Source organism: Corythoichthys intestinalis, chromosome 10 (assembly GCF_030265065.1).
Source record: "Corythoichthys intestinalis isolate RoL2023-P3 chromosome 10, ASM3026506v1, whole genome shotgun sequence".
Taxonomy (NCBI): domain Eukaryota; kingdom Metazoa; phylum Chordata; class Actinopteri; order Syngnathiformes; family Syngnathidae; genus Corythoichthys; species Corythoichthys intestinalis.
This window is the reverse complement of record NC_080404.1, coordinates 11,567,668-11,592,107: the sequence shown is the minus strand read 5'-3', so window position 1 is coordinate 11,592,107 and position 24,440 is coordinate 11,567,668. Positions and strand designations below refer to the sequence as shown.

The following is a 24,440-nucleotide window of genomic DNA, read 5'->3' as shown; positions in this document are numbered from 1 at the left end:
GGTGATGGCATACCATCTTTCAAGCAATTCCTTATTTCTACAATAATTTATATTCTCTGATTAGTTATCACTGAACATAATTAAATAAAGGTAGGAGCAATGATTCATGAGCAGTGCCTCATACACACCACCAGCAAGTCCATCTGCTTTCTGATAAGTTGTACCTTCACATAAAGGATAAGAATTGTCAAGTCAAATTATAGTTTAATGAGCCCCACCCCCACCTCACTCCACACCAATACAAAGAGATGAAGCTAATGAGGCAAGATGGCGGATCAAGGGGGAAATCAGTGTGGTAGGTAAAGATACAACTTCAATTCCTCTACACAATAAAATGTCTTTGTATTTTGACACTGCGTCAGAATGAGTTATGATTGAGGAAGGCATCTGTGTGGGCATCTAGTAAATCACAACAACTGTTTGCCAACTTTTAGTTTTACGTTTCACAGACCACTAACCAAAACTGGAGAGTGAATCCATATTTATGAGGAGCTGCCAATGTCCTTTTGAGTCATGCTGACTTAGACACCAACTTCAGCCCTTCGTTAACAATAAAAAAGAACAAACATCACATCTCTGAAGAATGTCAGACAAATGAGCAAAGTACAAAAATTGCTTTTAAGCTGCAGCTCAGCTTTTAAATCTCAATCTCTTCTCTCAACGGCTTCATTAGTCTTTGATTGAAATTTTGCACCATGTTCCCTTGTGTGTGATTGTCATGTTTAAAAAAAATATATACATTTTTAAAATACCCCCACCAATAAACTATTGCAGCTGCTCATTTAAAACAACATGCACCCAACATCATTTCAAGTCACCATTTGAAAGTAATCCATCCTTTTGGAACCTTTTGTTTAGGGCTGCAACTAACGTTTATAATCGATTAATCAGACGGTTAATTAATTGATTAATTGGATAAATGTCACTTTTTTCAATTACCTTCACAATTTAACATGTTATAAGAAAAAAGAAGACACAATGGATTATTATTAAAAATAATATTTCATTACAGTTTCCTACTGTAGTCTACAAATGTATTGTTTTAAGTACATAAAACTTGTTAATGTTTTTAATAAAGGTTCTGAGTATACAACAAAAATAATTGCTCAGTACATAAGTAAGACAAAAGTCCTGTTCATTCATTTAAAAAATGATTGACAATTTTTTTCTGGCGGGCAATGTGCTGATATAAATTTTGTCAATGAATCATTTATTTTCTTTAAACAAACTAAACAGCAACATAGAATAAGGAGGAGGCAGATGTAAAGATTCCAAATCCAATTTCAAAGCACTCTCTCGTATGACAATTTGCAGTTTGAATGGGAGCTTGTGTTGAAAGGACACTCCAAGCTGTTATATGAATGGCTTTATGTGTGTGGGTTCTTTATAAAAAGAAATAAGACAACTTTGTTATCTAACAATAACTAAAGTGCTCTTATGCTTCTTCAAAACACAATACAAACGGACACTTAAGAGACTGATTAGTATAATAGCTAACTAGCTTAGTGCTTCATGCTAAGTAGTAACGTCTCATCAACAAAGAATACAAGCAATACACTTGGTTTCAATTACTCACCTCCAACAGACGCACACTGGATCTAACAACACAAAAGACAATCTAACTCTCGACACTTCGTAAAGTCATTGAATCAGCAACCCAACCTGAGTGTCGCAGACAAGCAGTGAACTCTCTCTCTTGCTCTAACCACTGGTCAGCGCGCGCATCCTCACATCACACACAAAGACCCAAACGTGACTGCTCATAGCTGCCGGCAAAATCGATGATAATTCGTTGGCAGCTAATTTATTAATCAATTTAATTGATTAGTTGTTGCAGCCTTAATTTTGTTTTGAGGGTGTGCGTGTGTGTGTGTCGGTGTGTGTGTGCAACACATGCCACCCTAGTCTCGATGAGCCATATTTGATTTGTCAGTATGGCAGAAGAGTATTTGGATCCTCAATGGATATCATCTGAGCAAAATTTCTCCTCCTCAAACTGCAAGGAAAATCTTCATTTTCAATTTAGATTATCCACTAAAGACCTATTAGCACAGTACCCAAAAGCAAATGAGTAATATTCTTGAATGAGGCTGTAGCAAAGTTGATACATTCCGCTTTGTTTGCACTCTATAACACAGAGCAGCTGGCATGCCGAAGGCACAATAAAACAGAATACACATCCGATAAATGCAGTTTTGTCTCTCCCCAAAGTTCAGTCTTCTTAGACTCTTTCAAAAGTCCTTTTAGACACCGCTAAACCAAGTCAAGTCTTTCCTCCACCTTACGTTTTACATTGTCATCGAAATATTGCAAACTCAATGACATAAATCTAAGTCGTCTCTTTAATTCAAGTTAAAAGTGGAGGCAAGTCAACTGATAGGAGCGTATGAGTTCATGAAAAAAGACTCAACAACCCTCAATAAGGTTGGTTGCTTGGCTAAATGTGTGGGGGAGACTCTTGTTTCGATGTCAATGATGCGTTGTAGACAATGATGCTTCCTGAAGAAGTATACTACTGTGGTACCTCTACTTACGAAAATAATTGGTTCTGGAAGTAGTTTCGTAACTTGAAAATTCTGCTGGTAGAGACGCGTTTTCCATGTTAATGCCCTAATCTGTTCCAAGCCCTCAAAAATTCAGACATAAATATTTTATAATGCATAAAAATGCATTAATACATGTAACAAATACATTTTTACTGTGTACGGTAGGTTATTGCACAATAAACAAAAAATCTGAGTTGTGCATAATGTAATAAAACCAAGAATAGATTAAAGAATAAAAGTTAATACACCCATATAAAGCAGTCTGGAGCACAAAGGGCAAATGAAGAGGACGCTGGGATACACATACAGTAGAGGTCTCTCTTAGCCAATTGGATGCTAGGAATGCTAGGCAATAGCTAATGGCAGAGCAGCTTTAAGTATGTTACGTTCAGTAAACTGCGAGTACCAGCCATACTGTATTTTTGACTTTCGTATACTGAAATTTCTTTCGTAACAAGAGGTAATATTTTCCCGTTGAGGCGTGTCTTTTTAAAAAAAAAAAAATTTAACCTGTCCTGTTCAGCTGTTTGACGCGGAGAATGGAAGTCTAAGTGCCCGGATAGTCTGAACAGTTTTAATGTTTCACATTGAGAGTCTGACATACTCCCTTTGTGATCATTCAACGTTGAGGCGTGTCTTAACATGACAATTCTGTATGTAGAGGTATTTGTAAGTAGAGGTACCACTGTACATACATACTGTAAATACCTACTATTCCACACATATATATTACTTGGCAAATGTCATGTTGTATTTCTTTAACCAATTTCATTCATACAATTTCTCTGTTGATTGCAAGTAATGCACTCCACAGTGCCTCAATTTTTTAGGTCTTTGTAATGGTTGTTTCAACCTTTATTTGTTTTTCAAACAATCTCTTTGCATCTATGTGTCTTTAGATGTGTTGTTACACCCGTAAATGCTACTTACCACGTTGTGTGTCTGCGTTTGTCCCACAAGGATCAAAATATTAGAGCAGATGATAGATAAGCAGAAGTTGAGCAGGATAATTGAACGTTCAGAGCGAATGTATCTGAGGAAAGACCGGACATTAAATGTGATTGCACTTTTAAATAAAAGACACATAATTAAATATTTCGTCATCGTGCAGCCATCGGTCATTACCTCCATAGCACGGCGTAGATTACTGCCAACGTGATCAAGGCGAGGCACGACAGACCGCAACCAACTATCAGCGTCACAGATGGGACCCCTGAGTATTCCATGGTCTGTGGAATAAACCAAGTAGGGCCGGTCAGTGGGAGCTCAAACAAACTGCATGCAGAACAGTAAATCTTTGTGCATAGTCATATAAAAATCCATAGCATTGGACCTGCATAATGTTTGTTTAGTGTATTGAAGAGGCTGCGTTTTATTACGGCTGCCTTAATTGCACCAATACAATTCATCCATCATAATGTTGGTACGATTGCTAAAAATAATAAAATAGGTTGGTGGTCATTGAAGTCAACCTTTGCACAGGAGAGCTCCTATGTTTGTGTGAAATAATATTATCTATACACCATTTTAGTCAGTTGCTATTCTGAAGTCCCGCAAAAGACAAATACAGTACTGTGCACTCTGTATGTACCAGTCATGTAGGGCAGGGGTCCCTAACCACCGGGCCGGAGACCGTGGCGCATATGCTATCGGGCCACACAGATATAATAAATAATTTATTAACGAAGCATTCTGGCATCAGCCTCTTGACGCACCAATCTGCCTGCCTCCTACACTGACTAATTCAGGTAGAGATATGTGGATGTCGCCCTCTAGTTTTGGCTGCCATTACTGGGGTGTTCACACACCTCAGTAGCAGCCCAGTGTCAGTCAATGTAAACAGTAACGTTAGCTGCCTGCTGCTGGCTGTGTGCTGCGGGCGGCACACATCAGCATTGGTGGACGGGGTCCTTCTGGTCATTTTGCTAAGATTAGTCAATAGATATAATAATAAAACTGGATAGGATGTCGTCATCGAAATCAGTTGGAGCTAGCATCTATTTTTTCTATCTATATGTGCGTGTCCTCGATAATGACGTTGTAGGTGTATCAGATTTGTTCCCGGAAATAATAAGCCTACACGCTAGCGAAGACGACTGAAAAACAGACAGCTTTTTACTGGGAAAAGGCCACCTGACGAGTCAGAAGAGGAGCCTACGCAAAGTCCACTTTGCATAATATGTGGCTAAAAGTTAGCAAAGGAATAATGGATAAGCCTATGGAATTTTTGAAACAGAAAAGCGCTAGCACGTAGAATAGAAACATTTCGTGAGGGCCAACCCATCAACAAAAGTGAATGCACTGAGACCATCACACCTCATGGAGAACCGTAATGCTAAAGGCAAGACATCTTATTATGCTGGCTACCAATTTTCCGTGAAGTTTTAGGAGAGGACGCTGTTAAAAAAAAGGTTGGTTCAGTGTCTGGTGAGTTACATTTTCCCTGCACCTTATGCAACACCAAATAACTTTTCAGATTTGGTCAATTTTAGCGACGTAGATGGACAAAAACGGTAGTGATTGGCCGTTAGGAAGACTATGTTCTCCATGAGGACCAGCGCACAGTGTCGTAAAATCCTGATCTCTCAGTGGCCGGCAGGTAGATTAAACGACATTTCTGTTTCTAGCGGCTGTGTGAATGATGAATAGTAATGAGGTAAACAAATAAATCCATCGCATAGGACGATGATAACAATGAGAAATGTTTGATTTTGTACCGTATTCCCCCACTGACTCTCCGACCCGCTGACAACTTTGGTTGGGGGGAGGGGTAATGCCAATGAGTGGAAGCTGGCCAATGTTTATTCTTGAGTGTCCTTTTAACCTGGTTGCCTCCATTTTTTTTTTTTTTTTGTCTCCTCGGACAAAACATGTTGTCTCTATTGTTGCTCTGCCATCTTTGCAGAATTTGAGCGAAAGTGTTGGCATCAACTTTCATCTTTATAACAAATAGGGAACGGGGGAAGTGACGTATGCTGTAAAGCAGCCAGCACATTTGTAGTTTTTTGTGTGGCAGGGTTCCTGCCACCTTCATCAAAGTTAATTAGTGGCGTTGAAAGTGATACAGACCCCTATTAGATATAAAAGAGGTGTCATTCAACTAGTTGTCAGTCAAAATACCATCACAAATGTTATAAAAATATTCTATAACGGTTGAAAAGTTACCTAGTGTTGCTTTAACTTTCATTTTTAGCTCTGTCGTGTTATTTTATATTTACTGTCTGTGAAAAAAGGCCCACATCACACCGATCCGTGGTGCAAAAAAGGTTGGGGACAAACTGATGTAGGGTAATATCCTCTATTTATGAATGTTGCCAGCTGCTCACACCATGTCTAAGCAGTGTTATTTTGTTTTAAATGTTTCATTAATACTAATATCTCATGTGTTCGAGGCCTGGCAATGATTTCTTTTTCTGTCTTTTACCTTCTGTTGTAAACCAATGCAGGCCTGTAGGCAGTACTGAACTGTACTTGATGTTCTTACTGTTAATTACTTCAATAACACAAAACCAGATTTTCCCTAATCCATTCCCACACATTATCATTAAAACCACAACTTTTAGCTCCCTTCCTGGGGAAATGCATGGAGTATTCGATGACCTGCATAGTTACTGTTTATACACTAGAAAAGACCCCCTACCACTACCACACACACACACACAAACTCCACCCTCAGCGTCGAATTAGCTGGATTAGCGCAAGCAACCCATCTCATCCCACCCTTAAAAAGATAACAAACAAACAAACAAACAAAAAGAACAACAGCTCACTTACCATTTCTCTGGGTTGCTGAGCCAAAATGGCGAAGGTAGACACACGATCACATAAGCATTTTGTATGCGAGGCATCTGTCAGCACAGTTCTGCAAGCCTTTGTGGACCAGGACCCCCATGAATCATTCCTACAATCACAAGAAGGCAATTTCCACGCTAGTTACACACGTGACGTTTAAAATGACTCTATTGCCCTTCTCTTTCTTGTATCATTTATATGTCACGAATATGCGAGAGGACTACGGAAAATAATGGAGGAAGAAAAAAACAATTCAAAAGGAAAAGCGCCGCAGCTCCCGGAGCACGCAGCTGCATGGCACCGAGAGAGCTTCGGAGGAATAAGGAAGGCGGAAGGGGTTGGAAACGGAGCTGTCCAAGCAACCTGGTTCTGATTTCAACATTTCAACGTAAACGCATCACGAGATTGCTTAAAAACGAGCTGTCATATTTACCTGCAATTCTTCCTGTTCTTGTCTTTTTATTTATTCCAACCGCTTTCCTTCGTTCCGAATGGCCGCTTTCTCCCTCCGAACGCACCTGTTATTCCGTTCTTTTCTTGGTTTTTCCCCCCCTCGCCCTGCACTGCTTTAATTAGCAGCCTTTGACGCTTCCTAGCAAGGATTTTTCACCCTGGAATCAGACTGATGCTGCGCGGCTCCTAGCCGGCGTCAGAAAGGGGGGAGGCTGGCCCAATGAGAACAGCAGTGCGCGCTAAAGCAGGGTGTGTTGACTCGGCGGGATGTCAAATTCCAATGGGGGGGATAATAATGATCGGGAATAATTCCTCAAAGTCGCCGTACGAATAAAAACGTGGTCGTCTTCTGGTTGGAAGCGAGGTAAATTAGAACCCGCGAACGTACGTCCACCCCACCGGAGAGACGCGAATGGTTGCTACCGGTCTCCACTTCACAGCATTGTACTTGTAGTGGAATCAAAAGAAGCAGCTTTTGTTATATTTATTTCATTTGTGTCGCCTATCATCCCGCTTGTGTTTTACATTCTTCACACCGCAGGTGGGGAAAACGTCTTTAGAAAAAATGAAATAATCCTTTAATAAGAAAAAAATTGAACGATAATAAAGAACAAAATGACAAACAAAATCAGCAATAGTTTAAGAGCTGAGACTGACTCACGTTTAATGCCAAAAAAACATACTTTCCAGGAAAGAAAACACTGCATAATTTAGAGACTACTCTTATCTGATTAAAACAAGTTCAAATGAACCACAACCTTCTGGCTCCTTAAAAGTCTCATGAGCTCTGATTCATAATACACGAACGTAGGTTTGCATTGGGGCGGTAGGGACATAACACTACCAACTTTTCAGGATGCTCAAATTGTCCCCACCCACTTTTAAGCAACCGTATTTGCATTATATAATGAGTTCTGTTATACAGTGGTACCTCTACATACGAAGTTAATTCGTTCCAGGACCTTGTTTGTAAGTCAAAATGGTCGTATGTCGAGTAGGACTTTCCCATAGGAATACATTAAAATTCCATTAATCCGCTCCACAGCCTAAAAACAGTGTCCCAAAGACATATTTATACGTACGTCTTTTAGTTTTTTTTGACAAAAAAGACATCTCTGGGTCATGATTCAATTTAGCTCTAAAGCACAAAGCTGAAAATCCATTTTAAAGCAATAACACTGGCCACTGGAGGGCAGTAGCGCATTTGGTAAGACCCGCAACCCGCCGGCGGAAGACGACCGAATGGATGCCAGGCGGCGGACGACCTAGCAGAACAACCGGTAGGACCCCCAGGATGTCGGGCGCTGGACGACCGAGCAGAACGACCGGAACAACTAGTGCAGCAAACGATGCCTTTAAGTCCATGAGCCCGCAGAGACTCAAAAAAAATTCATCTTTATGAGACAGACTGCGATGAGGGAAAAGTTTAACCAGCGGTCGCTGCCAGAACAGCGTTATCTTTAAGTTAGTTATGTGTAAATAAATTGTTACTTTTCTATCAAAAGCTCTATTTGTCTTGTTGTTTATAGGAAAACATTATTTAGATGTTTGGGATGTCACTAAAGCAAAAAATAGCTGTGTATAAGTAAAAAAGTTATGTTTGAAATGTGTGCTTTCACAAAAAGCTCAATTTCTCAGTTTTTTCATCAGAAAATGGAAAATTGCTCAAACTAAGCTAGTTTCTAATGCTGATTTCTAAAGAATGGAAAAAGATATGAACTAACTCTTTTTTTCTGCTGAAAGAATAGAGTCTAATCTTTCTTTTGGTTCCATGTTTATATTTCAATAGAACGTAATTTTCTGTGGGCGTTGCAAAATCAGTCAAAATCCAGTAAAACGGCCGGGAGCGAAGGGCCTTGCTCCGTTGAAAATGTCTGGGAGTGAATGAGTTAATAAATACTGCAGGTACTATTAAAAATGGCAATTACACATAGCAAAACAAATAAATATATTATAATAATAATATTATAATAATAATATTATAATAATAATATTATAATAAAAATCGGAATAATGATATAATAATAATAATTCCTGTAATAATGCAACGAATCGGGTTCTAATGTGGCGGATGTTTTTGCTGTATCTGTACGCACTGCGCGGCTGATGTGTCAGAGAGCGTGAAGGTTGAGAGTTTCACTTTCAATGTTTTTTTTTGAGAACACCGTCAACTTTTGTGTTGTGTTGTGTTTCTTTGGCGATGTTACCACAATAATAATTGTCACCTTAACTTATAAAGTCTGGCGAACGGTGGTCGGAGGAGGACCGTGGAGATGTATTGTTGAGCCAGTTCACGGACGCGCACCCCACGCTCATATTTCTCTATAACATGCATCTTCATTTAGAAGGTAAGTGTCACCTTTTTGCTTGTTTCACCACCTGTACCAATCTTTTTGAAACCCGAGTTGATTTCTCACACAAGAAAATCTGCTGTGCGTTCGTCTGCGTGTCATGTCGTCGTATTTCGAGCATGTCGTCGGATGTAGAAACAAATGGTGAGTCAAATTTTACATCGGATGTCAAAAAGATCGTGCGTCGAAGCGATCACATGTCGAGGTACCACTGTATATGTAATTTAGATTGTCTTCCTATATGTTGTAAGGATATAATTGACCCTACCATTGTTAAATGACTTATTTTCATTATGTTCAGACTTACATTTACCCCTTTTCACTTGCTGAATGTGCCGGTCCAGTTTTCCCCCTCAAACACACGATTGGATGATGACTTGGATTTATTTAAAAATTATTTATTTTGTACTATATTTATTTAAAACAACTTTTATTTGCAGACTATGCAGACATTTCTTTTTTCAGATAATCATACATTAATCATAATCGAGGTAAAAAGTTTTCATATTTTGCTGGGTTTGGCTGTGCTTATCAGTGTTGGGCACGTTACTTTCATCCATCCATCCATTATCTTCCCCTTAGTCCGGGGTCGGGTTGCGGGGGCAGCAGCTTTAGCAGGGAAGCCCAGACTTCCCTCTCCCCAGCCACTTCAGCCAGCTCCTCCGGCGGGATTCCAAGGCGTTCCCAGGCCAGCCGAGCGACATAGTCTCTCCAGCGTGTCCTGGGTCGACCCCGGGGCCTCCCGCCGGTGGGACATGCCCGGAACACCTCTCCAGGGAGGCGTCCAGGAGGCATTCGAACCAGATGCCCGAGCCACCCCAACTGGCTCCTCTCAACGCGGAGGAGTAGCGGCTCGACACCAAGCCCCTCTCGGATGACCGAGCTTCTCACCCTATCTTCTAAGGGAGAGCCCGGACACCCTGCGCAGGAAACTCATTTCGGCCGCTTGTATCCGGGATCTTGTTCTTTCGGTCACGACCCACAGCTTGTGACCATAGGTGAGGGTAGGAACGTAGATCGACCGGTAAATCGAGAGCTTCGCCTTTTGGCTCAGCTCTTTCTTCACCACAACGGACCAGTGCAGAGTCTGCATCACTGCAGACGCTGCACCGATCCACCTGTCAATCTCCCGCTCCCTCCTACCCTCACTCGTGAACAAGACCCCAAGATACTTGAACTCCTCCACTTGGGGCAGGATCTCCTCCCCGACCCGGAGAGGGTATGCCACCCTTTTCCGGCTGAGGACCATGGTCTCGGATTTGGAGGCGCTGATCTTCATCCCAACCGCTTCACACTCGGCTGCGAACCGCCCCAATGAGAGTTGGAGGTCATGGCTTGATGAATGCAACAGCACCACATCATCTGCAAAAAGCAGAGATGAAATGCTGAGGCCACCAAACCGGACACCCTCAACGCTTCGGCTGCGCCTAGATATTCTGTCCATAAAAATTATGAACAGAATCGGTGACAAAGGGCAGCCTTGGCGGAGTCCAATCCTCACTGGGAACGAATTCGACTTACTGCCGGCAATGCGGACCAGACTCTGACAACGGTCGTACAGGGACCGAACAGCCCTTACCAAGGGGCTGGGTACCCCGTACTCCCGGAGCACCCTCCACAGGACTCCCCTAGGCACACGGTCGAACGCCTTCTCCAAATCCACAAAACACATGTAGACTAGTTGGGCGAACTCCCATGCACTCTCGAGGACCCTGCCGAGGGTGTAGAGCTGGTCCACTGTTCCACGGCCGGGACGAAAACCACACTGCTCCTCCTGAATCCGAGATTCAACTTCCCGACGGACCCTCCTCTCCAGCACCCCTGAATAGACTTTACCGGGGAGGCTGAGGAGTGTGATCCCTCTATAATTGGAACACACCCTCTGGTCCCCCTTTTTGAAAAGAGGGACCACCACCCCGGTCTGCCAATCCAGAGGCACTGTCCCCGATGTCCACGCGATGTTGTAGAGGCGTGTCAGCCATGACAGCCCTACAACATCCAGAGCCTTTAGGAACTCCGGGCGGATCTCATCTACCCCCGGGGCCTTGCCACCGAGGAGCTTCCCAACCGCCTCAGTGACTTCAACCCCAGAGATCGAAGAGCCCACCTCAGAGTCCCCAGACCCTGCTTCCTTAAAGGAAGGCGTGTCGGTGGAATTGAGGAGGGCTTCGAAGTATTCTCCCCACCGACTCACGACGTCCCGAGTCGAGGTCAGCAGTACACCATCTTTACTATACACAGTGTTAATGGTGCACTGCTTTCCTCTCTTCAGACGCCGGATGGTGGACCAGAATTTCCTCGAAGCCATCCGGAAGTCGTTTTCCATGGCCTCGCCGAACTCCTCCCATGTTCGAGTTTTTGCCTCAGCGACCGCCGAAGCCGCAGTCCGCTTGGCCAGCCGGTACCTGTCAGCTGCCTCCGAAGTCCCACAGGCCAAAAAGGCCTGATAGGCCTCCTTCTTCAGCTTGACGGCATCCCTTACCGCTGGTGTCCACCAACGGGTTCGGGGATTGCCGCGGCACGTTACTTTAAAAAAGTAATTAGTTATATTACTCATTACTTCTTCCAAAAAGTAACTGAGTTAGTAACTGAATTACTCTATAGTAAAAGTAACTAGTTACCAGGCAAGGTAACTATTTCCGTTACTTTAAAAATAACTTGTTGTATGTCAAAGAATTTGAAATTTTGTGAGCAGTATTCGAGTCAGTGGAATAGAGAAGAACAGACAGGTAGTTAACTTGTTAGGTGTTTCAGCAGATTTGAATTACTTACTACAGATGTCGACAAAAGCTTTGCCCCGGGACATAAATGCAGGTTCTTTCCTTTAATTTCGACAAACTTGAAATAGTGTATATATCTCCACCTCTTAAAGGACAATTTTTCTTCTGAATGCTCTGCCATCCCGACCCTGTGCATCTGTTTTGCGTATGTGTGTTTGCCGCACGCGCTGTTCCGGTTTGCTTGTGAAATCAGCTCTGATTGGCTTACCACGACACATGAATCTAACCCTCAGCCAATCACCATCACTTCCATCGCATCTCTTGAGGGGCTGCATTTAGGTAGGCTCGTTTCCCGACAATTCACGTCACCTTCAAAGCGCCTGCCGTCCTCAATATGGAAGCAGAATTATTGCTGGCTGACAGTGGGAGATGGGAACGAGGCTAGCATCAGGTGTAGCAAACACAGAAACATTACCAAACTTTAAAAAGCATTGTCTAATTGAATGAGCAGGGACAAACAGCTTGGAGTCAGAAGTACGTGCGCTATTCTCGAACCTGAACGCACCCCAAGTCTTGGATGACAAATCAACAGAGCAGAGAGTCAACTCGACACGGCTGGTAGTTTCTTCAATTTATTCAGAGTAAGTAACGCACCGCTTTTGACCGTTAGTAATGGTAATGGCGTTGTAACGGCGGAAAAAGTAATTAGTTAGATTACCCCGTTACTGAAAAAATAACGCCGTCCCAACACTGGTGCTTATGGACAAAAGCAGTAGTGTTTTACCTGAAGGAAGGCCCAATTTTTATTTATTTTTGTTATACCCTGACTAAGGAGTTTTTTCAATTATTTTTAATTTCTTTATTTAGACAGACAATGTTTAATGGTCTTAGGGCAAATGTTTATATTTTGCATTTCTGGATAGTTAAGAAATTATTTAAAAGTTTGTATTTATTGTGTATGTTAATATAATTTAATTTATGTTCAAATATTGTAATTTACATTTGCTATTAAAATCCAGACATTTATTCTGGAAGTTTTCAAAATGTTTCATTAGTAGTTTTTGAAAACAAAGGTTTGAATCGAACGGTGTGTCACCTAAACCGATACACGAGAAAGTTAGTATAAATCAGTTCTGATTTTTTTTTTTTTTTTTTTTTTTTTTGCATTTACCATTTGGCCTATCAATTATTAGGTTCATATTCGTGAGAAATACACCCCTGACCCCCGTTCACCCGATCTGTCTTGTCTTATTAATGTCCCGTCCCCAGCAAAAAGTTTACATACAGGTTATGCTGTTACAGTACATCGTCCCTACCAGTGTTGAGACCAAACCTACGCCCTTGACATAATAAGCAACCTAAGCTACTGGCTAACCCAGAACCTACAGGCAACAATAAGTCCATGATTAATTAGTCAGCCCTGGCACAAAAAAAAAAAGAGTTTTGTGAATTAATGCATGTATACAGTATATCCCTAGAATATACCAGCCAAATTTCATTCTGCTTGATCCACAAATAACCATGGAATAAATTAATGTCAAAATAGGGACACATAATGGACTGAGATTAATACGAATGCAAAACCAGCAATACTTTTTAACTCGCTCCAAAAGTAGAACAAAAATGAATTTTGACAAGGTGAGTATTGTGTGGTTCAATAAATTGTTGGTTTGAAAAGCTTACGAAGAAGTAACTGATTAAAAAACAGCTACCAAGCAAACATAATGCCACATCACATGTTTTTAGCACTGGTGTTAGTCTATTACCATAAGAATACTAGAACCAACCAATTTTGATATTTTGGAGTTCCAAATGCTGAAAAAAAAATAACCAATTTTGATATTTTGGAGTTCCAAATGCGGAAAAAAGATGTCAAAATTGTTTGGAAATGAAATAAGTTTCTACTCTATTCCTATATGGTGGCAGTGTAATGCACATCAGAAAGCAGTTTTGAACTAATGGAGTATAAGAGCCTAGCAAACAAAAAAAACTGGCTGTTAACTGCTTTCCCTCACCCTTGTAAATAAATACTTTGTAAACATTTTGATTTATGCGTCACCTTGTCCCTTTCTTCGATTAGGTTAATAATTAACAGTATTGTTTGTTAGTTTTACTAGAATCCCTCGTATCAATTTATTTGCTTATAGTTATTGTAGTTTGCAGTACCGTATAAATGCCCTGCATCATACCAACCTTGTGTTACTAAGATTCTGAACCCCCCAATGCAGTGAACAAAACAATCAACAAAGCACAAAACTCAGTCAATACTAGACAACTCTAAATCGAATCAGGAAAAGATTTATTGATGATGACTTTGAGTAATCCCTAAATGTTGTCTTTGAGATTCATGCATTATTTAGGGTCGTAAAAAAAAAAATGCACAATGTTACTACGTATTAGTAAATGATGCCTCTTTTTAGAGTGTAAAATTTAAGCATTGCTATCATTGCAATCTTTATTATAGCTGTTATGGTGAATCTAAAACGATCCCACAGCTTTACCTAATGTCGTGATTGTTGAGTGTATAGCTATGTATTAGTGCACCAAGCAACCTCTGCTGTGTCATTTGATCAATATGGAAGCAATGTTTATTATTCCAGGAAGGGACAGTGGAGCCTGTAGTCTGAATTTCCCAAAAGGGCCAAGAAGCTCCAGCCTGTCTGCTCGCACTAGCGCATCAATAAAATAAAATCTACTATGTGTTCTCTTATCATCTCTTCTCACGATTTTTGAATTTAAATTACCAAGTGCTACACATTTATTTCTTATCTCTTGCAGTTCAGCTGATGCATTGGACTGATTCAAATCATTTTTAAGAGGGACTCATGTGACTGAGACAGAAAAGATAATCAATTAAGATGAACGGACAGCTAAAATGTGGGTCCATTTGTGATATATTATATGTAAGGTTATGGATGAAATCCCCTCTCACTCGGGTTCAAGGATTTCTGCATGAGCATTAAATAATTCATCGTAGGTAGAAGGCCACTGTAATGATTGGAGAGCTGGCTGCCAGTCAAGCCCCTCAATACGGTGTGACGTTCTACTGTTCATTGGGCTCTCAACTAGAAACTCAGGATATAGGCATATATTGCTTCATAAATCTACAAATCAAAGCATCTTTAATCAACAAACAACCCGGCAGCTTCCACCACTGCTACGGATCCATTTTGCATTTTTTGAAACCGCCTTGCAAATCATTGCGTGAGTCTGTGCTGCAGTATATTTCTGGTTTTACCACCCAAAAGCCGTTTAATCTAAGGGTGTTGAAGCACAATTGTGTGGCTACAGGGGAGATTGGGTTGCACGCAGTCATCAGTAATGAAATCCAAACAAAGGCTCGTCTAGAAATCGGTGAACGTTTCCTGTATTAGTTGTACTTTCTTTTTTTTTTTTTTTTTTTTTTTTTTGACGTTATTCCATGTAAGGCTTTGATAAAGTACTGCTCACACCTTTCAAACAGCCTCAGTATTGATTGATGACTTCCTGCGGCTACAAATAAAGTTACTACTCCCTGTGGTGAGAAGTTCACATGATATTTTGCAACTACGTAGAAGTTTTTTCGGGGACAGCTCCGGATTGATACTAGTCACAGGTCTTGAGGATAACTACTGTAGGTATTAAAACTTAAAAGAGTTAATTTTTTGACAGGATTGGATCAAGCTACAATTGAACATGTTTTAGACATGTTGACCTTTTAAGCAGAGTCCATAATCAGTTTCAAGCAAGCTAGATGCAAGGATTCTAATCCTCAAGGTTCTTGGAAATTAAACTTTAGGAGTTCAATCATGGGTCATAGACTTCATAATCTATTGTCCTGACACGTCGTCATTCTTTGCGTCACACCTTATCATAGGGGACCGAGCTTCATTTAGTAATAGCCGAAGACGGCACACACTCATGTCGGATTTAAGCTTGGATTTTTGAAGAACTACAAAAGCTGTACCGCATACAAACAGGAAGGATTGTCTCAGGAGTGATTTGTTCAAGGATTCAAGGTAAATATTACTTGTATATTTTTCGTACCATGCATGAAACGTGAAAAATATCAATTGGAGAATGGGAACCGCTACGTCATTGGCGTGATTCTTCACCATATATAAGTAAAATAGAGACAGTTTTAAGTCCATATCTCTAAACAATTCAGCGATTTAAGCATTTATTCACAAGAATTTCAACATAAAAAGCTCTTTGCTGTGGACTCGTGGCAAGGCGGCGCCACAGTGAACTTACAGACGAGCACACATTTGCCATATTTACGTAATATAAATACTACCAGCACGGTTTCTTTTGCTTTTAACCAAGAATCGTGACTGTTTTACGTCCATATCTATAAATAATTCAGGGTTTTAAGCATTTATTCACAATAATTTCAACGTAAAAAGCTTTTTGCTGTGGACTTGTGGCAAGGCGGCGCCACTGTGAACTTAAAGACGAGGCATTCATGGCCATATTTACGTAAAATAAATATTACCTGCACGGTTTATTTTGCTTTTAATCAAGAATCGAATCGAAGAAGGGCTATCTCATACGCATTTTATATTTGTTTATTTAGATTTTATACTGGCAAGTAACTTTTGAGATTTTAACTTATCATGCACTGCAAGGGGAAATGCTCCAACACATAGTTCAATATTCATTTATATGGAATATTCTATGTGCAATACTTACTCACCTGCAATATTCAAAGCCTTAACTGTCAAACTGCTGCTACTTCACTCCGATTATTTGCACTAACTGAACATAGGGCTATGTAATACACGTTTTATAATTGTTTATTCAGATTTTATACTTGCAAGTCATTTTAACTTATCATGCACTGCAAAGGAAAATGCGCCACATTTTCATTGTACAACTGTATAATGACAATAAAGGGCTATTCTATTCTATAAAAAGTTGTGATTGTATATAGAATTTATTAGTAATCTATTCATTATTATAATTGATTTTGATTGCTTTCCTCAAGAATTAAGTTTGTGATGTGAAAATTGAGTGATTTATTAGCTGTTGAAAACATGCAGTAAATAAAAGAAAAATAAGTTGGTATCTTGGGCAAAAACTTATATGATATGTTAAATACTGCTATTGATCCTGAAAATATAGGTGATTATCTCTGCATTTAGTGATTTTTGTGCATCTAGTGTAAAATCTGAGAATTTTCTAGCCATTTTAAGTTTTGTTATACTCATATAAAACATAATTAATCAGGATTTTATTCGGGAACGACTTTGCCGCTGCTCATGGAGACTCATATATGGCTAAAGTAGGTACCTATTTTGGTTTTAGGTCGGTAGTAGCTTTGGTTTTGAAAATAGGCCCCCTAAAAATCGGCTTTGTTTCCCGTGTCATGTTAATAGGTTATGAAGTCTATGCATGGATAGACCGCATTCAGGTGTAGTCATCCAAGTTTAAGAACAAAATCGATTATTTTGGGAGCATTTGTGATTACCGTATTTTTCGGAGTACAAGTTGCACCTGAGTATAAGTCGCACCGGCCATAAAATGCCCAACGAAGAGGAAAAAAACATATATAGTCGCACCGGAGTATAAGTCACATTTTTGGGGGAAATTTACTTGATAAATTCCAACACACAAAACAGATATGTCATCTTGAAAGGCAATTTAAAATAAAAATACAATAGAGCAGGGGTTTTCAACCCAGTCCTCAAGGCACACTGTGGGTCCTGGTTTTTGTTCCAGCCGATCCAGCAGAGACAGTTGAACCAATGAGGGTTCTGCTAAAACAAGCCACACCTGACTGCAATCAACTGATTGCACTTGTAAAACACCAGATTGGGGAAAAAGTGTTGTCATCTTGTTTGGTAAGAATGAAATCCTGCACCCACAGTGTGCCTTAGTGGAATAGGTTGGGAACCCCTGCAATAGAGAACAACATGCTGAATACTGATACTGTATGTTAACGTAGCATAGCTATTAAAAGTTATTCAGATAACTATAGCATGAAGAACATGCTAACAAGTTTACCAAACCATCAGTGTCTCTCCAAAACACAACATGTGAAATTATATACGTAATAATGTGTTAATAATTTCACATGTAAGACGCTCCAGAGTATAAGTCGCACCCAGCCAAACTATGAAAAAACCTGCGACCTATAGTCCGAAAAATACGTTAGGATTTTTAGGCTTTTCATAACAGTTCCTCTTAGGTACGATTTGTTTTTAAGATTGCATGGTAGGCCAGATCAACCACTCTCAAAGGCCCTATAAGGCCCACGGGCCTGAAATTCCCTAGATTCCTAAATAATTCCCAAACCGCTATGCTTTTATTTGCATAATTATGAAACTAATTTGCAAAATTTCCTCTGCAATATGGCTTGGCTGTACTTATACATTATTTATTACCCTAAAAAAATGGTTAGAAGCTAAAGCAAATAAATTAAGCTAACACAACACAAGAGAGTTGTTTGCTAGCCCACCTTCATTTTAGCATTTATCTAGTGTTTTTCATGGCAACACCTTGTGGTAATCTCCTTTTTTAATCTGTAGAAGTCATGTTATTACAATGAGTACGTATAGCGCCTTCAATCTATCATAGATGCAAGCTCTTGACCTTTATACCGTCATGACTGATTGTTTAACTTGTTACCTATTGTGTGCCCAATCAATAATAGTTCCTAATTCAAACGAGGTCTTACCAGTACATCCACTTTTTTTTTTTACTGCAACAAAGCTAAGAATTCTTTGAGCACAATGCACTACAACTTCTCATTCCTGCTCTATCCGTTGATACAGATATCATCAAAATAATATAAAATAGGCGTAGCACTGTGCTCTTCCTATCTGCAGTGCACTTTCCATTAAAAGCCCAAACTAAAGGCAACAAAAGCCTTCTCTCTCTCCATGGGACTAAATCTGATCAAGGGCACATCTATGGTACAAATACAGCAATTGGAGGCCTGTGACGTCAAAAATTTGACAGCCACTGATCTCTGATATGGAAGCGTCAAAGAAACCTGGTGACAAAAGTGAGACTATAAAAAAGGCTCCTTGTCAAAGAATCCAAAGTGTAGCAAATTGAACGAATAAAAAAAGAAAGTAAAACTCGAGTTGCGTAAGTAGTACATATTTAACTTCTAGAGTTGCTTACTTCTTTATCCACATCCTATTTTTTTAATTAAAAAAAAGAAGAATATGGTCATAGTATTTTAAATAATTGTGCTTCAATTAATTTAATTATAAGACTAAAGTCAAAAGCTTTGTATTCATTCTGTCTGCTGTGCCCTTCTACCTTTCCAAATTTTATGTCTTGTGCATCTGTGTAGGACACTCTCGGGCATAAGTCTGCTGAGCTGGCAAGCTAGTATCAAGGCCAGGACATCCACTCTGACAAGGATTAATTGACCCACATGGTCATTGATGTGACATGCAAATAATACTACAGAGAAGCAAGAGATAATGCCACAGCTACAAATGGATGCTACATTGTTGCTCCAGCAGCTAAACCCCTCAGGAAACATGTTCATAAAGTAGGTTAGAATTTGTTACGTTATAATTATATTTTTTCTGACCTCAGGGTGGCTTTTGCCAAATGCTATTTGATCGCACATTCCACACGAGAATGTATTTTTGGATGATTGAATTAAAAATATGACATTATTTGAGATCTCATTAGGGCCCAGCGATTCTAATAACTGACAAAAGAAAGCACTCAACATTTACAAATAAAAATTGGGCATTGTTTAAAGCAGGGGTCCCCGACCACCCGGCCAGGGACCGGTACCGGTATTACCGGTAAGTTTTTTTTTTTTTTTTTTCAGATTAAATATACAAACCTTTTGTTTCAAATAAGTGTTATTTTCAGCTCGCAATTTATATTTTAAAAAATCGGAGTAAAATTTACTTAAAGCACTGGCAGATTTCACTAATTTCTAGTAGATTTACACTGAAAACAAACAAATAAAAATTCCCAAGGAGGTGGGTTTTTGCAGTGCATATGTATGTATATGTTCAGATGACACACTATTCAGTTGTACCCCTTGTTTTGAAAAACTACTAATGACTTAAAAACTTCCAGCATAAATGTTTGAATTTTATTAGAAAATTTAAATTGCATTATTTAAACACAAATTATATTAACATACACAATAAATAGAAACTTGTTAATCATCTCAAGTATAGAAATGCCCAAAAAAAAAAAAAAAAAAAAAAAATTCTTAGTCATGCAATAACAAAAAAATAAAAATGGAGCCTTCCTTCAGGATTAATATTCCTGTTTTTGTCCACAAGCACAGCCAAACTCAATAACAAATGAAAGCTCCTTTGGACTGCTTTAAAACCACATAAAAAAGATAAAACTGAATATTGGGGAGAAAGGGATAAACCTCGATTCACTACATTTCTCACAGTTTAGTTAATGTTAACAGCAGAAAACACATACAGGAGGGTACTTCTCTCTAAGCAGCGTCCTATTCAAGTTTAGCAGGTTAGCAAATCCACACAGTTTAATGTTATGCTAACACTGATACAAGTCGGACTTTCAGTCGCAAAATTAGTGGTGTGTTCCCCACCTCCACAACATTGACATCTTTTTACATTCCCTATGGTGGCTGCAGCTGCTGCTGGCCGAATATAAAACATCTAATATCCCTCCTCTCCGAATGGGGCGGAAGAAGCGGCATGGAGCTGGGGCTGTGAGTGCGTGTGTGTGTCTGTGGGTGGAGGGGTGTTGTCAAGTCATCAGCCTATCCAACGTGCATTTGAGGGGAAAAAATGGAGCGGCACATTCAGCAAGCTATAAAGGGGTAAATGTAAGTCTGAACATAATAAAAATAATTCATTTAATGATGGTAGGGCCAATACTATCGTTACAACATATGGGAAGACAATCTAAATTACCTATATAACTGAACCCATTATATAATGCAAATAAGGTTGCTTAAAAGTTGGTAGGGACAATTTAAGCAACTAGTAGTGTTTTGTCCCTACCGTCCCTATGCAAACCTACGCCCTTGCTTCCGGGTCATCCTCTTGCAGTCGTGCTGTTTGTGTTTTGCCGGCGATTTTATATTTACTGTATTTCTATGCCACATATTGCGGCCCTTGGAAATTAAGGCCCACTTCACACTGGTCCATGGTGCAAAAAGATTGGGGACCACTAGTTTAAAGTATGATGTTCTTTGCATTCATATTTGATCAGGGAGGACCTGTCCTGATAAAAAAATATTTGTGGACCAAATCTCGACCAGTGCGAGTCAACAGCAAAGCAGAAGTGTTGATGAGAGTTTGGTAAATTTGTAGACAGATACAAATACTGATTTTGGAAAGAGTGGAAGAGTGGAAAGAGGATGTGTCAGCAAGAACAACACAGACTTTTCCACACCAATAAGAAGGCTTCTTTACACGCCTTTAAAAATATTGGTACACTCTTTGTGAAGCTTGTGTTCTACCTCCACCAATCTTTCTTTTTATAAAGAAACAAGATTTTCACTTAGTGCTTTACAACCTGTTCACATTTCAAATAGGTGTTTATTTATTTATTTAAAAATTCCTATGCTTTCAGTTTTTTATTGCCCTAGTACAGATTTTTTTGGGGAGGCATACATTTTTATACAATTTCCCCACATCATTAGTGATATGAAATTTCCTAGCATAACACAGTCTATATGAAGAGCTTCATAATGGCGTTCATCTTGCATTTTAGTCTAAATTTAGTTGCATCTTGCAGTGTTTGTGTTGGCCTGTTTGGCTTGAAGCCAGAATGAAGCTGCAGCAGATGCTAGTCACCACTCCAAATGTGAATTATTGATTAACCTTGATTCTGTATGGTATTGCAGAGGTAAATCTTGTAAAAGTGAGCCACAAAAACTTTACTTACATGAAGGTTGCAGGCAAAAAGAGGCAATAATATCACTTTGGATGAATCGTTTCAAATCCTTTAACCATGGAACAGATGAAGGTGGTTCGTCTATTTCGTTATAGAAATTCAATACACTTGTTCTAAAAATTTTAATGCTTTTAAGTAGCTCCATCTCAGAGAGTAAATCCTTGTTAAAATAACATGAGTCTTGGCAATGCAAATAAATGAACAAAACATGGTGTGGCAAACTACCGTTTGGTTTTATATCACAACGTATTACCATAAACAGGAGGAAAGAACATTTTAGTGAGGGCACACTTATTTAGCATGAGCAAATGCTGAGCATTTTTTAAGGTATTAAAACGGTGGTGCGATGCAGTTAATCCTGACGTGGCAAATTCCAGATTAGTGAAACCCTTTACTACACTTAGAGGATAATCTGTAAAGGAACGCCATTTAAAAATCAAGACGATAATCATTTGGCTTGCCCTGCTGTGGTTAACATGGATTTAGTAGATTTCAAGCATTAAATGGCAGGGGGAATTCTAAAATACTTAAAGCTCAATTGGAGTGTCATGGTGAACTTTACTGTCTCAGTCATACAGTACTGACAGTCTAAACCTGTGGTGTCAAACTCTTTTTGGTTTGTGGGCCACATTTAAGACACGTAGATCTCATGTGGGCAGGACCAATATAGTTTTGGCCAAATAAGTTAATTCATTGGCTAACATTGCTGGCGTCAAATGGCCAATCCATTTTAAATGGGAGGGGCGAATGAATCAATCCAGTCATATTGGATTGAACGTATTGTGCCGTCACCGGCACTGAGAGATTAACTTTCAATGCCAGTCCTCCCAGTTCAAGTGACTTGAATGTCTATTGTTATAAATGGCAAACAAAGATATATTGGGTCACTTCCCTGTTATTTTTGTGTCCTTGCAGGTAACTTCCTGTACATTTTGGGGAATTTCCGGGTTATTTCCTATACATTTTGAAACATTTCCTGCTGATTTTTGGGACTTTACTGGCCGCTTCCTGTTTATTGATTACTTCCTGTTGGTTTTGGAGCATTTCACATCCATGTTGACTCTTTGGCTGCCATTAACGGCGCTAGACATCCAATCCATTTTGACTGGGAGGAGGCGAGTGAACGAATATGACTGCAAACAGGAAAGTGAGCCATGTGCAGTAGTGCACACACTCATCACAAAAATCACAAATCGCTGGTTTTATGGCACCGAGTCTAAATAAGAGAGTGTGATTTTGTATGTACATTATGAATGAGTTACAACATGCCAGTCAGGCAGAAGAACTTTGCGGCCGAAATTAACCCCTTTGCCCTCACACCGTACGTTTGACACCCCTGGTCTAAACCCTCTAATATTGAAATTAACGTTAACGTTGTTAAAGTATAGCAGAAAAAAAAAAAGGTAAATTAAAATGTGGGCCTGACTAAAAAAAAATACACTCAATACACCTTGATGTCACTTGTCATTAAGCAATTAGCTTTAGTATTGGTGACATTCTTTAGAGACATTATCTAACAGCGCATGTAGCATATTCAGTATGCTCCAATTCTTCATCTACTGTAAATCTTGTATGCGATTCCTTGAGCGTAAAACGCAAAGTTTATGGCTACAGCGCTTAGTCTGAGTGGGTCTGGTACAGTGGTAAGAAAAAGTATCTGAAACTTTTGGAATTTCCCACATTTCAGCATAAAATGACCATCAAATGTGATCCGATCTTTGTCAAAATCACACAGATGAAAAAAAGTATCTGCTTTAACTAAAACCACCCAAACATTTTTAGGTTTTCATATTTTAATGATAGTATGCAAACAATGACATAAGGGGAAAAAATAAGTAGTGAACCATCACATGTAATGTTTTGTGGCCCCCCCTTTGGCTGCAATAATGTCAACCAGACGCTTCAGGTAACTGCAGATTAGTCTAGTCACTCCATCCATCCATCCATTATCTTCCGCTTAGTCCAGGGTAGGGTCGCGGGGGCAGCAGCTTTAGCAGGGAAGCCCAGACTTCCCTCTCCCCAGCCACTTCAGCCAGCTCCTCCGGCGGGATTCCAAGGCGTTCCCAGGCCAGCCGAGCGACGTAGTCTCTCCAGCATGTCCTGGGTCGTCCCCGGGGCCTCCTGCCGGTGGGACATGCCCGGAACACCTCTCCAGGGAGGCGTCCAGGAGGCATTCGAACCAGATGCCCGAGCCACCTCAACTGGCTCCTCTCAACGCAGAGGAGTAGCGGCTCGACACCAAGCCCCTCCCGGATGACCAGGCTTCTCACCCTATCTCTAAGGGAGAGCCCGGACACCCAACGGAGGAAACTCATTTCGGCCGCTTGTATTCGGGATCATGTTCGGTCGGTCACGACCCACAGCTCGTGACCATAGGTGAGGGTAGGAACCCCTGGACTCTAGCACATTGATTAGTACTAACCTTGGCCCATTTTTCTCTTCAAAACTGTTGTAATTCAGTCAGATTCCTGGGATGTCTGCCATGAATTGCTGTCTTTAGGTCATGCCACAGCACCTCAATGGAGTTTAAGTCGGGACTTTAACTTGGCCACTCCAGAACGTGTATTTTGTTCTTCTGAAACCATTCTAAAGTTAAATTACTTCTGTGTTTTGGAACATTGTCTTGTTGCAGCATCCATCCTCTTTTTAGTTTAAACCAGTACTTCTAAAATAGTGGGGCGTGCCCCCCGGGGGGGGTGGGGGGGTGCAGAGCGATGCCAGGGGTGGCGCAT

At 40.1% G+C, this 24,440-nt stretch overlaps 1 protein-coding gene across 10 annotated transcripts in view; it reads right to left on the bottom strand.

The window, feature by feature from the left end:
- adgrb3 (adhesion G protein-coupled receptor B3) overlaps window positions 1-24,440 on the bottom strand; it is a 304,460-nt gene that overhangs the window by 59,738 nt on the left and 220,282 nt on the right. For all 10 annotated transcript variants that reach the window (XM_057847941.1, XM_057847943.1, XM_057847945.1 and 7 more), the window contains 3 exons: window positions 6,321-6,447; window positions 3,672-3,775; window positions 3,477-3,579 (listed from right to left, as the gene is read on the bottom strand). In XM_057847941.1, the coding sequence (XP_057703924.1) occupies window positions 3,477-3,579; window positions 3,672-3,775; window positions 6,321-6,447 (334 nt within the window). The remainder of the gene's footprint in view (window positions 1-3,476; window positions 3,580-3,671; window positions 3,776-6,320; window positions 6,448-24,440) is intronic.